The sequence below is a fragment of the Alligator sinensis genome, unplaced genomic scaffold, assembly GCF_000455745.1.
Source record: "Alligator sinensis unplaced genomic scaffold, ASM45574v1 scaffold293_2, whole genome shotgun sequence".
Classification (NCBI taxonomy): Eukaryota; Metazoa; Chordata; order Crocodylia; family Alligatoridae; genus Alligator; species Alligator sinensis.
The window spans coordinates 551,976-569,743 of NW_005842922.1; the positions used below are offsets into that span (position 1 = coordinate 551,976).

The following is a 17,768-nucleotide window of genomic DNA, read 5'->3' on the forward strand; positions in this document are numbered from 1 at the left end:
AGTGTACATGTTTCATGGATCCCATTTGCCATGCCTTCTCTCCTAGAATAAGCTGGATGGCCTATAAGCTCCCTTCTAATACAATCCCCTGCACAGATGCAGGATTCAATCTTCTTAAACCAATTAGTGATTTTTCACCCAAATACCATATACATTTTCCCTGCTTCCACAACAGTGGTACAGAAGGAAAAGCCTCCACCTTAGGGAATATGCTTACACTGGGTCAGTGAATGTTACATATACAACCCCCTCCTCCCCCACCCCTAAAAAGCAACTACTACTTTACACAATCGCTTTAAAAGCTCAGTGTTAACTACTTGGGCAGAAGTGTGCCAGTCTGCCTGAAGTCTGGCAAGTTCATTACAAATTTGTTGTTTTGTATTGTTTTATATGTACAGGAACACATTTAAGACCCCTTCCTTGTGCTGCTGCTCATTTCCCCAATCCCAGTCCAAATACACCAAGGAACTGGCTAACAGAACTACTTAAATGCATGTGCTTCCAGGATTTGAACCTCCACTTGTGATCTCTGGGATCACAAGTTAAGACAAATTGGCTCAATAAGCTCCTGATCCCAGTTGTGATTTTTAAATGCTATCAAAAGTTACGGTAGTGGTTTTTTCTTTTTAAAAGAAAAAAACAAAAACAAAAACACAAACCCACCACACATTGCACCCCACCCACTTCCCCCAATCAGTTTCTCCTAATGACTTACTTCCAAAGCACATGAAAAGGCAGAAGAGGACTGGATAGAAGTAACCAAAGCAGACGGCCAGGACATACTCATGTACAGCAGCGGAGATAGCAAAAACAGACAGCATAGCAGCTGCTTTGAACTTCTTACCAAATAACTGGTACAAGGGAATAGAGAAGAGATGGATTCAGCACACAGTTTATGAATTAGGCATTTTGTTGTATTTTAGTTTTAGGCCAAGTAATTACTATACAAATATAACCATTTTGATGAGTTGCTTAGGGTCTGCCCTAAGTGCATATAGGAGTGCTATATTTGAAATGCCATGTTATTCCTACAGAATGTGGCATTTTCTTCATAATTCTTGAAGACACAAATGAAATCCAGGCACACACCTACCTACTTCCCTCTTGATTTCATTTGTGATTTCAAGAATTATGAAGCAAAAGGTATGCCAAAACTCAGAAACTAGTCCTACCAGAACACATTTATGTTTATAGCACTATTAATTTCAGTTGTTAGCTTTCAAATTTACGTATTGGACTAAGCCTCAGTCCTTCACTCTGTGCGTACAAATAGCACCAGTGGATTTCAAATGGAATTGCTCACATGCATAATTCAGTCATTCACTTCCCTGAATGTATAGCGAAGCAGTATTTGATAAAACACAAGACTTCTGAACTAATGTGGGAAAAAGGGGAGTAAGGAATAAAGATTTTCACATTTATCAACTCTGACAACAGGCATAGACACAGAGGAGCTTCTAGTGGATATCCATTAATTCAAACAGCTTCAAAAAAGTTCAAAAAAAAGTTGCCATTGTTATGCTACAATTCACACTGCCTCCCATCTCCTTGGCAATTTCTGCATATATGCAGAGAACCTGGCTAACAAACAAACAATTACAGAAAGCCTCCCCATAATAGTGTCATTAAGACAATGGAGACTACAGCTATGGCATTTTAATCACCATTCCCAAAAAATGTGCACTAACTCTACTTATGCCAACTACCTCCTCATTTTAAGAAAGATTACTTATTGTTTCAAAAATAAAAGATGAGGAACAAAATCTGTTTGCTGCTTACCCAAAGGATATCCCGGTACGCGTAGTAATACAGCCAGTCATGTACTACCACATTCCAGGTTCTGTAGTAGTTTGCATAGGATGTGGAATTCCACCAATCCTGAAACAGGTAAAGCATAAGAGAACAGGTGTGTGCACATGCACATCAAAGGTACACCTAAAAAAAAGAAATAGCTGGAGTTTTCTGGACCCACAATGGTAGAATAAAATATATATTTTATAAGTGAATGGAGTGCTCACGACAAGCTATCTAGCAGCTGATGTTACCCACAGGATACGCACATATTAGGAACCCCAGAAGTTCCCCACACTGCCACGTGTTCGTCAATCCTGATCCAGAGGGGAAAGAACCCCCCTAGAAACAGCATTAACAACATTTCTAGTGCTACAGCGATTTGGGTGGCAACATTTTCTGAAGTTCTTCAGTTCATTGAGGGAAGATAATTTTAATCTTGGCTCCTAATTCATTTTGGTTCGGCCAACAGACAGCATCTACAGATACTGAAAGAAAAACCCACCTCCACCTGTGTTCCCTGCTTCTTACCTGGTAAAACATTCGATCTGCAAAGCGCAACATCTCCGCAAATGCATTAAGCCAGCAGTGAAGGAACGCAAAGAAAATCAGGAAGTACATCAATATACCTAGGGGTACAAAACAGGGTCTGTTCATGACATTGTGCTTATTCTTTCACCTAGCCCCGATCACAGCTGAATGTGGTTTTAGAACAGTAGCAATGCTCTTGTTCCTCTTGTCCCATCATAATGTCACCTGACCCCCACAAAAGGGACAACAATCCTGAACAAGGAATTCAGGTGCCAATATGTAAAAACTGAACAAGCTGAAATTTCTCTTGTCCTCCATTGTACTATCACAATGCTGAGAAAAAACTTCCTTGCTCATATAACAGAGCAGCAAGTTAGTACTGGCTAAGTGTTGCTTTTGCACCTGGCCAGGATGACCAGTTTCCTCTCTCATGGAGAGGGGGACAGGGGAAGATCACCCTTCTGCCACAAATCCCTGTAGTCAGTTAATCTAGCACCTCCTTGGAATCCCTCTTGCTATTGCATAGCCTTCTGAGCATCTGTCTCACCTGGCAGAATGGAGTTGAAGATACAGAGGACCAGCGCTCGCAGATTGAAGGGCTCCTGACTTATGTTCCTGAACTGAGGGATGCAGAGTCGCACAAAGATATAGTAGGAGTAAAAAAGTGAACCAAGCACCTGGAACAAAAAACAAATCAGTCTATAAGAATTAATGCACCTGTAATATATCTTTGAACACAACTGCCCCATAGAAGGGAAAGGAACAATGCAAAACCCACACCTCAATCCTGTCACCACACCAGCCTTAGAAACTTCTCCAAGTCCACCTAATGATAAAGCTGCTTGCAGCTGCCCTAGTACAATAAAAGAACTACAAGCCAGTTAGTTTTAGGTTGACAGCCAGAAAGCAAGTGATCTCTCAGTCTGGATCAGAGAACAAAATTATAATAAAACTTTTACATTTTAGGTGAATATGGGGGGAAGGAGGGAGAAACCCTTCACCTCTCTCCCATCACAAGGGCTAGAAGTAGACATTGCCAAAGAAAGTAGATCAGTTGTGGTGGTACAAGTCTTGGCACAGCTGATCCACTTCACTGAGTGAAATGTCACCTATTGATCTTGCAGGACAGTGCAACATGTTCCCTGCTTGCAGAGATGCACCCTCAGCAATCTCCAGAGCTTCCAGAGACATCTCTGGAAGCAGGGAAAGATGGGCAGCCATTCTTGGGGCCCAAATCGGTGCAGAAATTCCCAGAGTATGCAGGACCAGGCCTCTTAAGTCTCAGGGAGGACCTGCCCGGGGTGGTGGAATAGTGCATGCAACTCCAGCTGCCCATGCTCACCTGTCATAAAAGTAAATAGACATCTGCTACAATAAAGCAGCACAATTTTATTATTACTGTGTCACAGCCACAAGTGTGGCCACATGAGATGTGGACATGCATTTGCTGTGGCTTTATGCTGCCATAAAAATGAATAGTGGCACAAATGCAATGTTTGTTTCTACACTAAGGCCCTATCTACATATTATACTTAAGGCATGATTAACCAGTTAAATCATACCTTAAAGTGGTCACCCTGGTCACACATTCACTCAGTTAATGGTGGAATAAAGAGAGGAATAGGCTACAAATTTATTCCACAAAATGTGAAATGACTTTGTACCTGCTTCCTGTCATGCCATTAATTGAACATGTGGCCAGGGTCTGTTGTGGTGGGGAGGCCCATCAGCTGATCAGATCTCCCATCACAGCACAGGAGGAGGGAGGCAGGGGCACGTGCACCCTCCAGTATGGGAACTCCTAGCAGACAGGGATCCCAGCTGCAAGGGGCCCCACACCCCTACAACTAGGAAACCACAGCTGCTGTGATCTCCCAGCCATGTGGGGGGTGTGGTATGCGCCCGCAGCTGGGAAAAAACACAGCAGCTGAGGGGACTCCCAGTCACAAGACCTTGCTTCTTGTGTAGCATGGCAGGAGATGCAATTGTGTGGATCATACACCAGATCCCATCGTGCCTCAACTTGCATGTGCAGAGGACCCTATGATTTATAACCAGGCCAGGCCCACCGCAACTTCCCACTTAAAAAATAGTAAATTCAGGTCAAGATGCAAAATCCTCCCCTGCATTAACTCATCTGAAGTTTCACTATAAAAGGGTACTCCTTGTTGTAGACAAAGCACATGTACCTTCCCCACTCCTCCCTTTCTCCTACAGCAACAATAGAACAGTGGCTTTCACATTGTATCTTTGGAAGTGGCCTTTAGATGAATAGGACTCCATGTGAAGTTGTCAGAACTCTAGTTCTCACCACACAGAATTTGCAGTGAAACTTGTAATCCAAATAAATGTATAAGTCATCCAAAACTTGCTCAATCCTAGGTTTTCAAGGACCCCAGTGGCTGTTACTATATTCCTATGCCTCACTTGCAGGTGAATTACATTAATCACCTGCTTTGAGATGGTCCAGGTAGCCCTTAAAGCAGGGGTGCGCAAAATGCGGTCCACGGGCCAGATGTGACCCATCAGGCCATTCTATCCGGCCTGCGGGGCCCCTAAAAATTTTAGAAAATTAATACTTAGCTTCTCCTGGCTACCTGCCATGCAGCCTTTGATGGCTTGCAAAAACTCAGTAAGCGGCCCTCTGCCCGAAATAACTGCCCACCCCTGCCTTAAAGTGATGAACTAGCTCAAAGTTTGGAAAAAACACCCAAAGAAGTTTGTTTTGGCCCAGGCCATCTCAAGCTTCAAAAAATAGATGCTCTTGAGATTTCGACCCACGTACACTATCCCAGCACTTCTACTTCTCTCTGGAACACTGAAATCCAGTTGAGTGATAAAGTGGTAAACAACCTTTTTCAAACTTTTAAAACAAAAGTGTAGTTTGAAATTAAGGCAAGGCTCAGGTCAGTTCTGCACCCTGCAGAAGTCACAGGCCAAAAATCCAAGCTAAGGAAGGGGCAAGTCCCCGAGATGATTTTTTTGACAAATGGAAGACAGACCAAAATCGACTCAAACTCACTGAGCAATGTAACAGGTATGATTTCCTGCGCTACCCGTCCCCGCACCCCCCTGCCATTCCCCTCCTCCCCAGAATATTGTACAAGTACATTTTCAGGTACAGGTTTACAGGGGTTACATTCCTGAAAGTTCCCATGGTTCGCAAAACTGGCAGGGCTGGGGGAGCAGGGGGTATTTTTCAACTGTACCCCACCACGCCTTCTCTGAAGCATGGATACTCAAAACCATGGCTGGCAAAATCGTGGTTGACAAGGGAAACCTGTACAGTTATTAATGCAACAAGAAATTCATTTCCTTGTTTTCCAGGAACAGGTTATACATTTTTTCCAGGGACATTAGTTTTTGAATTCAGCAATGCACCAGTGCCTCAAGCAGACAGAACTGCCATGCAAATCCTAAATTAGCTGGATATTCTCTGGATGGGCATCAGACAAACAATGTATTAAATTCACCTGTGCAAACTTGGTAGCCACGTAACTCCATCTTATTCTGGGAGTCCTACAAAAAGAAAGAATGGTTACATTTACCCAAACTATTTCTTAGCAGCAGTCCAACATGACTGTGATCCTTGACAGTAGTCCAATCATAACTGTGACTATACTGTCCCCTATCAGCAGAAATCCCTTATAGCTACCCCCTTTCCTCAAACACCAGTTATTAATTTGCAGAAAGCTCACATGCCTGACTCCTGATTTTCAACAGGTAAATACCATATTCTTGCATACAGGAAGTAAATTGCTGTAGTTATTGGGTTATTATTATGTAAAATGCACAATTGGGAGCAGAATAAATTATTTCTCCTTATAATGTCACTAAAACATGGTTTGCATCATGAAAGACTGAGATCTCCTGATTTAAGAACACCAAGAAGTGCCTGTGTATTGCCTCCTCAAACTCAAGCATGCTGCCTGTTAAAAAAAAAAATACTGATGTAGAGTTAAATATCAGCTAAGGTACCAGTCACAGTTCCATAGTCATTCAACATCCAAATTCTAGTTTAACTTCTAGACACAAGTCCAGAAGTTTCCAGTGGAACTGGCTTATTAAAGGAAGGAGAGCATTCTAATACAAAGAAGATGGGGATCTAGAATAAGATAATCCAAGTTCTAAAGCCAGCTTTGTCAATGACTGCATGTACCTTTCAGAAAATTCACCCAATTTCTGTAGCTCATAAAAAGTGGGAATAACTCACAGCAGAAAGGGTTTTAGTACTGGTTTAGTTTCTTTGGACTACTGCATTGAGGAGTTGATGTTGACATTACCTGGGGTAGCTGTCTCTATAGATGAGGGTGGGAGCAAACAGAAAGTACAGGTACTGAGTAATCCGGGGAACTGGTACAGTACCTGTAGGAGAAAAATAAAAGCCAAAAAGCATTTCACCACTGAAGCCAGGATTTCCTCATTAACCTCCTATGTACATGACCCATGCCTCTTCCTTAACCATTATTTTAGTGGCTTAAGGGTGTAGGAATCCTCAAATGCCAGAAGGAACAAAGGAAAACAAACAAACCAACTAACCAACCCAGACCAACAGTTAGAAATTCTGCTTGGGATGGGCAGTTAAGAAATAGCCAAAGCCACTGAGAATAGATCTTTATTAAAATGGAAATGACTACATAGTAATTTAGAAAAAAATATGTATTACTGATACCACATTCACCTTGAGCCAAAATGTAAGAGATGGAGCCCATACCAAAATAGAGTCTTATATTCCCTGCGGACTTTTCTTTGCAGCCCTGAAGGGCCTGCTACTATTAAGTGTTGCTTTAATGCCTAAATCCAAAGAGCAGAGTCCCCTCTGCCCATTTCTTGTGAACGTCCTAGTGTTAGAGAGGTCCCCTGGCACTAAGGGCATTAGAAGAGCTCAGGCAGAATGTTGGCTACTATGTGAGAAACCAATTTTTAAAGTCAAGCTCTTGGGGTAAAATTCACTATGCAGAAAGCCAGACAGACTTATCTTCTCTAGCCACATTTAAGCCCTACTTGGATCCTCAGTTCTAGAGGTTCACAGGAGGCCTGAACTGGTCATACGAATAGGAATAAATCTCACCTGTAGGCAAATAAGTGGGGCAGGGTACCAAAGAAGGAAGCAGGTTATGCTCAAGTTACTCACTTGACTTCTCCTTGACTGAAGACAGGACCCGAGGAACATTCTCTCTGATAAATGAATGGCCTTTCATGATGAGACGAACCTGTAAGACAGCAGTCCAAGATCCCATTTTGTACTGTTCCACTTCCTTGACCTCTCTACTGCTGGAACCAGTGTATTTGGATAACACTTGCAGCATGTTGGACTCTTCACTTTATCCCTTAAAAAAGCTCCAAGCTGCTCCACCCCCTCACCAGGTTTCACCTCAGCTAAAGAGACCAAGAGGAGCATTTTCCTCCTCACCATATTTTCTAAAATAGGAAGACGTGTCCTAACCAGCACAGGTGCAATATCACAGATGCCAAGGAAATGGCAGCCACACTAGTACCACAATCTGGGACTCAAGAAACAAAATTAATTATTTCCAATAGTCCAGCTGTTAAAAATGTAGTTTACAGGAAATCCAAGCTATTATTCATTGAGTAACTCATTTTTACTACCACAAAGGACACCTAGGAATTGGTGCAAAATGGTACCTATGAGAGCTTGCCACAGGCTATGCCCTTTTAACCTCATCTGCACTATACAACGTCCTCAGTGTCGAGTGGATTTACTGGATCTTACTTCTACTCAAGTTGGCCAGCCTGAGGCCCCATACAGACATTCAGTTTCCCCTGGGAAAGTTGTTGTACTCTCAGGAGAAAACATGAGTGTACAGAAGTTCAGGCTCTTCCCGCTGCCCCCTATGGTAAAAATGGCCACTACAAGAGAAAAATAACGTGGGAACAGCCAGAGTTAAAGAAATCACTCCCAGGAGAGTCTCTCCTGGAAAAGTAAATGTCTGTACATGTCATTGCTCATCTCCAAAGACAACATCATCCTCCAGCATTCCCTTCCCTCCCAGGGAAATAACATATCGCTTGCTAGAAACTAGCAAGGGAGGCAAATCCTTGCTAGCCTCTACACACCCTTCACAATCGCCACATTGTGCTGCAGGGAAACAGGCCGACTATGGATAGCCTAGGCCAGCCAGAGCTATCACCTGTTGCCAGAGAGACTAAGGAAGCCTGCAAAGCATGCCAAGATGCCCTCCTTGCTACAGTGACAGCACTGGAAGCTCTTCACTTTTCAGACCCTCAGTATTTGAATACCTGTACACAAAGCTCTGGGTAAGTTGCTCTCCCAGAAGAACAAACCTGGGAGAATTCTCCAAGATTATTTGAATGTATGTATGCAGCCTAAGTTTTAGCAATTCCCATTTCACTTTGGTGGTTAAACAGATGCCCATAAAGGGTAGAGACCCTCCCAAAAACATTTGGTCCAGAAGCAGAGGGGGCGGGGGCAGAATGGTTCTTCCTGGACTGTGTGGGGCAGGGGGGAAATTGCTTCCGTCAGTCTGACCCAGTGGGTATTGCTACTTCTTCCGTTAGGTCTCTGGCTTTAGAACTTTAGACTTGTTATAAATAAATGCAAGATACACCCAAGCAATATTTTTCTCCAGAATTATGAGTCTTAACTGAATACCTCCAAAGTGGAAGACAAGGAAGAGTAAGGGAACAGAATGCTGGGTGACTGACAACCCCTTATCATGCCTTAACTGATGAGCGGTTCTCTCAAAAACAAGATAAAAAGTATTTATTGGAATAAACTGATTGGGAATCTGGAATGGATATTTATAACACATCACTGTCCCAGCAAAAACCCTGGCCCAGTATTTTCAGTTAGTAAAATTTGATAAGAATAAGAATGTGTGCCAGTCAGTGATACGCTGAGGGTAAGCCAAAAAAGGAAGAATTTAGGACCCTCTAGTTCATATTATTTTTACTCTTCAGTAGTGTAGCAGTAAGATGGGTATAGGACACTGCAGAAGAACAGCCAAGACTGAAACCTTAGGAATTGCACAGGCTCCTTTCAGATGTTTCAGCTTATTACTTGTTTGGAAAATTAAATTAGCATCACAACCAGGATGAAGCATCTTAAAATGTCCACGGTAGATATGGCTCACCTAATGGTATCTGGTACTAACAGGTATATGAGAAGTTACTACAAACTGCAATGCAATGTAATTGATTCAATTGTATTAAATTAGATACTGAATGATACTGATTCAACAATAGATGTTACAATTCTTGCAAACCCCAAACAAGTAGTTCCTAAGGGTAATAAGGTCCTAGTTATACACAATTACTATGTTACACCTAAAAAAGGTTCTATAAATATGGGGAGAAGGGGGAAGTGGTGTGTGGTTTTTTTTTAAAGAGAAAGATTATTTAGCAAAATTAGTTTCAATAAGTCTTTCCTCCGCTCCGGTAAAGAAGCCCCTCTATAGAAGAGTCTAATATCAGTACTCAAACCTACCTGTTCAAGCATCACAATGAACCCAGAGGCTGGAGGTAGAGCGTATGCCACTGCAACATAGACTGGTCCAATCCCAAGTCCAATCACTTGAAAAAGCATGAAAAGCATCCCATAAAAAAAGGAGCGGACTGCCTGGTGAGAGGAATTGCTGTACCCCTGGGCCCACTGATGGAAAAGGCCATAGGGTATAATGAATGTGCCAAGAAACATGCAGGGCCAGGTGCAAGCAACAACAGTAGACTTGCCAAAAGCAAAGACCAGGAGATCAAAATCTAACACCAGCCTGAAAAAGAGAGATGAGAAAGCAAGATTAGGTGTTTATTATCTCGTTGTTAAAACTTCCAGCAGCTGGAGACACAGGCTTGAGCGTTGTTGCCACAACTGTCAAGTCATCCCAAGGTCATCCAAAGACATGGGCAAGACATCTACTGGAACACAGTTTCCAAGGTTGCTTCCTCAGCTTTAATTATTCTTTTAGAGGACACCACTTCTCTAAGGATGTCACCAGAGTTTCAAACATTAAAGGGCTGCACTCAAGTGTATTTAAAATATTTACCCATAAGGAATAAAGCCACCAGATTTATTTGGGAAAGAAGAAAGAGGATTTCAGATATTACTACACAGAAACAGGTTCTCTGCAAATGATGTATAAGAGAAATCTCAGTATAGGTCATTCTCCCCCTGCCATCCATACCACTTTCACACTGCTTGTGAAACTGAATATGGTAAACCTGTCTGTTGACCTATAGCCCACACAGAACTGTATGTACCAATTCAAGCACAAATTAAGAGAGCATTGCAACATCAAGTGGAGTCAGAGTTAATCCTGGATGTATAAAAACACAGATAGGACCAGTTTATCAGTGAGATAAACATGTAATCTGGTTTGTACTCTGACATACCCTGCAAAAAAGGTTACAGTTTAAGCAAGAGTCAACAACTCTGAGGAAGACTGAGTCACAAGTACATTTAATATTGGCTACATGCACCAGAGCCCAGTCACAACCAGTTTTGTGCCAGGAACTCCAAGGTTTTCCTGAAGCAAGTCAGTTTGTTTAGTACAAGTACAGTCTTTCAGAAGTGCATTCAGCACAGTTACAGAACCATTAAAGAATCTGAAGCCTCCCCTCTTCCTTTCTCCCCCCACTCAAACAAACAATCACAATCTTCCTGCATTTAATACAACCAAGAAAAAGCTATGGCTTTGGATTTCAACTTTGTTCATAGCTGTTCAAAACAGTGCTCTCAAAACAGCTGGGAATTTGTCAGCCTATAAACTGGATTTATTGCATACAAAATCTGGCCCAGTCACTCTGGCTGCAGTATTTCTGGGATACACAAGCCTATAGCTAGTGAGCTATACCTCTGTTTTCCAGTATATCCCCATTTAATTTGCAATAGCCTTCTCTCTCCTGGACAGGGTATCCTGTGTAATTTAAGTGTCAAGTCCATTTAAAGGTTTTACTACCTGCTCAAAAATTGAATTAAGGGAGGGAGGAAGTTACTCGATTTTCCAACTTCATACACTATATTTAAAAAAAAAAAAAAAAAAAAAGACATACAAGGCTTTTACTTATACATTCTTACCTTCCTTCATCAATAAAGTCTACTACAACCGTGCTCAGAATGAAGATAATGAGGAGAGCAATGAACATGTGGTAGATTGTCCTGATGTGGCTCAGTTCAAACAGTTCACTAAAGGGAAGAAGTTCAGACAGTGAACTCTATATATAAGCAAGCATTTATATATTTTTTCTACTTTTAAGTGCTTTCCATCATAGCTCAACCAGTCATAGGAGCAAGAGATGAAAGAAACCTGAATTGTATAGTCCCGGCACCTTTCCCTGTGCCTAGGATAATTATTTTTTCCACTGGGGGGGAACAGGATAGGACAGGATACACAACTCTCTCATAGTGGTGTTGGTTGAAAGGTTTAGTGATGTTTATGAAGAAAGATGCTTGGTTCTTTACATAGCAGTTTCCAGGTGAAAAAATGAAGTGCTCTGCAAGCAAAGCAAATAATCCATCATCCTTATTTTCACATGGATAGACAGGGGGCTAGCTGCGTCAGGCAAAAAAGGTAGGGCAGAGTGGCACCTTAGAGAAATGATTCTCAACCAGGGTACCATCCAACAGTGTGCCATGAGGTGCCACACAATGTTAGCACTATAAAAGGTGTGCAAACTTGATTCACAAAGTGTACCCAGAGATTTCAAAGAGGAGTCCACAGTGTCAAAAACCACACTGAAAAGCTGTGGTCCAAGTTCTTTGCAACATAAGAAAAAAAAAAAAAAAAAAAAAAAGCAGCTTTTTCAATAGTCAAAAAAAAAAGTTAAAGCTAAGAGCTGACACATGGAAGGTATTGAATTTTAGCCCGTTTTTAAAATGAAATCTTCACATTTTCCCAAGCAGGAAGCAACTGTGACCACCTGAGACACTGCTGCTGCCTTTGTTTCAACGTAATCTGCATAATCACAGAACCTCACAAGAGGCAAACGACTCCATACCAGTTATGAACCAACTGCCCAAAGCAGTTCTCCATCTACTGACTCCTCTGTGAAATCCTATGAAACATGAACTTTCATTTCTACCTGGGAGAGCTTTTACAATCTTTTCTCCAATGCCTGATGAAGGGTATGTGTGCCCAAAAGCTTGTGATTGAAGAAACTTTTTTGCAAAAAATCTTGTTGGCCTAATAAAAGGTATCATCTCTACCATGAGTACTGAAAGCTAAGAGATAGTATTTTTAAAAGGGGTGCCTAAAGTCCAACACTGACAACCACTGCCTTTAACTGGTTTGGAGAAGTACAAAAGAATACCCCCCCCCCAAAAAAAAACCTTTACAAAAAAATGCATGAGAATCTAGAGGAGACTAGAGTAGTTGACAAGCAAGACTGGTCAGTTAATAGAAATTCACCCAAAACCAGGATTTCATAAGATTGGCAGATTTGGAGGGCTGTCACCTCCCATAGCCTGTTGGAATCCCGATGATACTACAGGAATACCTAGCATCACCAACAATTATCTCAGGTAGAAGTGGACAACGAAGATAGTAAGTTTACAGAGCTCCAAGGGAAAGCAAGAAAGGCAACATGACTATGAAACTCCAGGAGGAAGAAAAAAAAGTGTAACTTTTACCTGGAGAAAGCTCCAAAGATGGTATAAACACACCCATTTACTTAGAAAACTTCCAAAGACTTTTGCAGCAGCTTGTTATGTTATTGCCCAAGGGTGGCCAATATATATTCCAATTGTGCTAAGTACTGCATGATATAATATTTGGCAGATGGCTGCTACGCTGAAGAACTGAAAATCTAAAACTAGGTAGTGCTGGGACTAGGTATAACAAAGCAAAGTACACTAAGTTACAGCACTGAAATAGCAAGTAGCAGGAAACAACTTTAATACAAAAGAGGAAAAAAAAAAACCTTAAATAAAACAAAACAAAACACAAAAATCATGGCACTTAAGTACATTGCAAGAACAAACCCAATTAGTTAACACACTCACTCCAAAAGTGACCGTCTGGCAGTGAAAATCTTCCCATGTTCTGGAGGCGCTCTCAAGCCCCTGTGAAGAAAGAAGAGACCAGTCCAGGTAAGAAGGTAAACACAAAGGCTTCAGAAAAAAAATCTTTACCTACTCCAAGGATCAGCCTAGACACGTCCCGCCCCCCTTACCTGTTTTTGTTCAGGTCTTTCTCTGAACTGGCAGTTGAAAAAGTGGATGCTGGTGTGGAAGATTCCAGGATCACAGACTTCTCAATCAAACTGTCCACAAACTCTGTGAAGTGACTGTCCACCTCCTTCATGAAAGCTGGCTTTAACTGCTGAAAAAGAGAAAGAACAGCATATTAAACACCGCAGATGCATTTTCATGTGGCATCACCATTTAAGTAGCCAGCATTCCCCTTTCTGCCAGAAAAAAAAAAGTGGCAATACGCCATACTTCATGACAACAACTAAAAAGCAAACCTTGATAAGCCGAGGAGCTTTTATCAAGCTTGTTCACACTTAATGCCAGATGTACCCTTAACTAAAACAATGCAGAAGAGAATAAACATTAAAAAAAAGTCCAAAACATTTAGAGAAAGGTGAAGAAGAAAAAAAAATGGGGGGGGAGGGGGGAAGGGGAGTACTTCATTTATAAAATGTAGTAGCAAGATGAATTAAAGGAAACACCTGAAAATAAAATCCTGAATTGCTACGTTAAAAAAAAAAAAAAAAAAAAGTTTAAACGTTGCAAAACAGATGTATTGGATTGCTGATGTTGTCTACCCTATGTTACTATAAGAACTGTTTTTTATTCCACAATTAATTTTAGCCATAGAAGCTTTTTGAATGTAAGTGTGTATGAGTTGACATCGTAACCTGCCTAACACCCGACTCCCTAAGTAACCTCTCTACTATTTACCAGCTATATTCATTCCCCTTTTCCCCCAACTCACTCACCCATTAACTGGACTACCTCAATTTACATTTTCACTAACTGGCTTTCTCCCATGCATACTGGCCTCTGGCTTCTTTACTACTCTATCCAGGAAGAGCACAGACCAACTGCAGGCGGTTCCTCAGCCTAACAAAGGGTATTTGTACCTGATAGCTTGCAAAGAAGAATTTTTCCAACTATCTGAGGTGGTCTAATAAAAGATACCGGATTTATCCAAGGAACCTTCTCTGCCCATGTCCTAGACCAATATGGCTACAACCTATATCCCATTGTGTACACACTCGCTCACATGAACGAAGGAAAGAGGAACAGATAAATTCACCCCTCTGATGCTTCCATTATTATAAAAGGTTGGAGACTTTTTTTTTTTTGTTTTCATGGTTGAGATAAGATGTACAGAGTGTAATATTTTAAAGCAACACAAAATAAATAGGGCTAAAATTACTGGGCACTAGGACTTGCTCTACACTGCATAGTTAGTGACAAGGTGTATTTAAAAATAAATAAATTTAAAGAATAACCATAACTGCCCCTCCCCTTACCAATATAACTACGCTGGCAATGCCCCACCCCACCCCAGCCTCAAGACGTATGCCAGCAAAAAAGGTACCTTTATCAGCTTAGCTAAATAACATTTAGGAAAATGATGTAGCAATAATGGAAGCATTTTCCCACCCCACATATGCTGCACTCCACTACAAGAGAGTTCTCTCTTTGAAATCAATAAATAGTGAGGACTCAACATCTTGCAGAATTTCAGATCCTGTGGTATGAAGCAAGGTTTACAAAATGAGTTCTCTGGTGTAACTTAACTCTAAATTTAGCAATCCAAGTTAAAAGAAGAAGAAAAAAATTTGAACGTGTGGAAAGATGAGTGCTGCTTGCATATCAGACGCTTAATTTTTCACCTATAGTTACTCTAACATGCCAGGCTAAAAATAAAAGTCACTTGAATAAGTCCCCTTTCACAGTGTATTCAAGGGTGATGGCTAAGGACAAGTTTCAAGGAACCTGATCTGTTGTCTGACATAACTTTTTTTTTTGTGGCAAAGAACACTTTGCTATCAAGCTGTGAATCTAATACTTTTGAGCAAAAATAATTTATTAGAAGCAGTGAACATTTCCCCCTCCCCCCACAAATATGTATATATGCAATATAGATCCCAAGCCTTAAGCAACAGCATAAGGCTAGGGCACAGGAAGACTTGAGAGTCATTCAAAAAATTAATTCTTCCCGATTAAAAACCTCATTGGCTGAAAAATTGCAAAAATACTTGTGGCCAAGTTATCAGACTCAGTTCTGGAGGACCTGCATTGAGATTTACACCAATTGAGAATCAAGCCCAACATGACTTGGGGGAGCAGTTACTTGGAGTTTAAGTTGGTCCCCAATAAACTAGCTAGAAGGAAGAAAGATGGCAAAAGCTAACCTACAAAGGACACACAACTCTTGTCCCTGGAGTCTTTTTAGAAAAAAAAATGCTTCCAGGTGTTAAGTTTCTGTAGCATGGGAAGGAGACATTTTAGGTAGCAAATTTCAGAACAGGAGTCAAAAGGAAGACACCCTACCCCCAAGTGGCTTCTTCCAGGGAACTCAAGCATTTGGATTTCCAGATTTCTAGAAATCAAATAATCACCTCTTCCCACTGACCAACAAACCAGTAAAACTAACATTTCTTTATTCTCCCTTTGCAAGGCTCATTATAGGAACCTATATTGTAGTGTTCTTAACTGACACTTTTGGAAAGGTACAAGGTCTTCCAGAGACACTAGCATATGGTTTCTAGGAAAGAAACTCAAGTAATGGGCTGAATAACAAGTGAGATCATATTTTGCCACTTCTTTGAGATACAAAGAAAGGCTAAAAAAAGTTTTATACTTTTTTTACTTTAGGGAAAAACAGGGATTAAGACTTGAGACCCTAGAAGACCCTGAAGCAGCAAACAAGTGGAAATATAGTTCTGTCTACTCAGTTGCAAGGGCAATCTTATCTGGGTCTTCCACAAAAAGTTCTCTTCCAACCAAACTCCACATGCCCAAGATCATGGATAGCAGAGTAGACCAGGTTTGAACCCTATTTACTATAATCCTACTAGTTCTCCAGTGATCCATGGAGAAGAGAGATAGAACCAGAAAAATAACTTAAGTCTTCCTTGCAAGTCTTAAAGTGCAAAAATAGGAAACTTATGTTTTCAGGTCACTTAAAAACATACCACGTCTATTGTGTGTAATTTCTACATACTAATACCTTATAATACAAAAAAAAAAAAAAAGTGGAAGGGAGGGAAGAGTCAGATCAATGACCACAAGATTCCAGTATTTAATTTTTTTAAATCCACATATGAGCAAAAAATAGGATGACAAGGAACAGGGGGAAGGGTGGAATAATCAGGTTGAAAGACTATGCAGTTAAATAAAAAAAGGCAGCGAGTCTTCTGCTCTCCACTTCAAGCTCTTGTCAAAGGCAGAACTGAAGCATTTAGTATTACATTTTTTTTTTGTTTTGTTTTTTGTTGTTGTTGTGTTTTGTTTGGTTTTTTTACGTACAGCAACCTTGACAAAATTAACAATTTACTTGAACACTTAAAAAAGAAACAGTAGTTTAAAGTAGATGGCTGTCCACAGAAGCTGCTTCTACTCATCAAAAGGGACTTGCGAGTAGAAGCACCTACCACGTACAAATACACATTTACATTTGTAAGTGATTTTGCATAAAACTACTCCTCTTGCCAATGTCAGAAAAGGCAATGTCCATATTACACTCTAGGCAGATTTAGAATAAGGGCATTTCAGGTTTTTCCAGGAAGTCCCCTCAAGAATTTGGATCATCCACACAGAAAAAGATGTATATACATAGATCTTTTTCTATGTGCGCGCACACACTTTTACCTCAGCTTCTGCTATCAGCTGCATTTTCCTTGTTATCACATGGTCAACATCAACCCGACCTAAAAAGAAAAGCAAATATTTAGCAATTGAGTTTTCAATAGACCTGGCACAGCCTATCTGCATGCTTGGAAGCACAAAGAAAAAAAAGAAAGAGGGAACAGTGTGTAGTAGTTTGCTGATACTGGATTTAAATTAGCTTTTTGCCTATAGACAAGCACTCATTAAGCTGAGACCTAAGCTGTATGAATTTTAGAAGCTAGGAGGGAACAGTCTTGATTGCCAGTAGACACTGGGTTGGGGACTTGGCTTTTTGATGTACTATTATGCTTAGTAACTCCATAAATCTTTCCAAGGTCCCTAAACTTATTCAACCCTGAAAACAGCAATAAACAACCTTTAGAAGGTCATGTGAATCTCTGTTGGCCTTCTGGGAGTTTTCTTGCCTTAATCTTACCACTAATTGAGTACTTTGGTTGAAGCTACAAAGCTTGCCAACAGTACAGAGCACTCCAAGAGAAAAGGCATAATATAGTTGGCCCTATTTATTTATACATTATCACTTTATTTGGTATGTAGACAGCATTTTACAAGTTTGTTAAGTAAGGAATTCTCACCTATAGGTTCAAGGACTTTTTAGAGG

At 40.8% G+C, this 17,768-nt stretch overlaps 1 protein-coding gene across 2 annotated transcripts in view; it reads right to left on the reverse strand.

The window, feature by feature from the left end:
* Nucleotides 1-17,187, reverse strand: part of SOAT1 (sterol O-acyltransferase 1) — a 20,285-nt gene extending 3,098 nt beyond the window's left edge. Inside the window, exons 1-12 of one of the 2 annotated variants that reach the window (XM_006036186.3) lie at nucleotides 17,129-17,187; nucleotides 13,471-13,616; nucleotides 13,301-13,360; nucleotides 11,378-11,485; nucleotides 9,791-10,073; nucleotides 7,457-7,535; nucleotides 6,606-6,687; nucleotides 5,796-5,841; nucleotides 2,870-2,999; nucleotides 2,323-2,420; nucleotides 1,780-1,878; nucleotides 716-851 (exon numbers count right to left, since the gene is read on the reverse strand). In XM_006036186.3, coding sequence (XP_006036248.1) covers nucleotides 716-851; nucleotides 1,780-1,878; nucleotides 2,323-2,420; nucleotides 2,870-2,999; nucleotides 5,796-5,841; nucleotides 6,606-6,687; nucleotides 7,457-7,535; nucleotides 9,791-10,073; nucleotides 11,378-11,485; nucleotides 13,301-13,360; nucleotides 13,471-13,616; nucleotides 17,129-17,152 — 1,291 coding nt within the window. In that variant the 5' untranslated portion in view covers nucleotides 17,153-17,187. Of the gene's footprint in view, nucleotides 1-715; nucleotides 852-1,779; nucleotides 1,879-2,322; nucleotides 2,421-2,869; nucleotides 3,000-5,795; nucleotides 5,842-6,605; nucleotides 6,688-7,456; nucleotides 7,536-9,790; nucleotides 10,074-11,377; nucleotides 11,486-13,300; nucleotides 13,361-13,470; nucleotides 13,620-17,128 lie in introns of both variants that reach the window. The other variant, XM_006036185.3, reaches the window with a different exon arrangement.
* Between the last annotated feature and the right edge of the window lie 581 nt (nucleotides 17,188-17,768).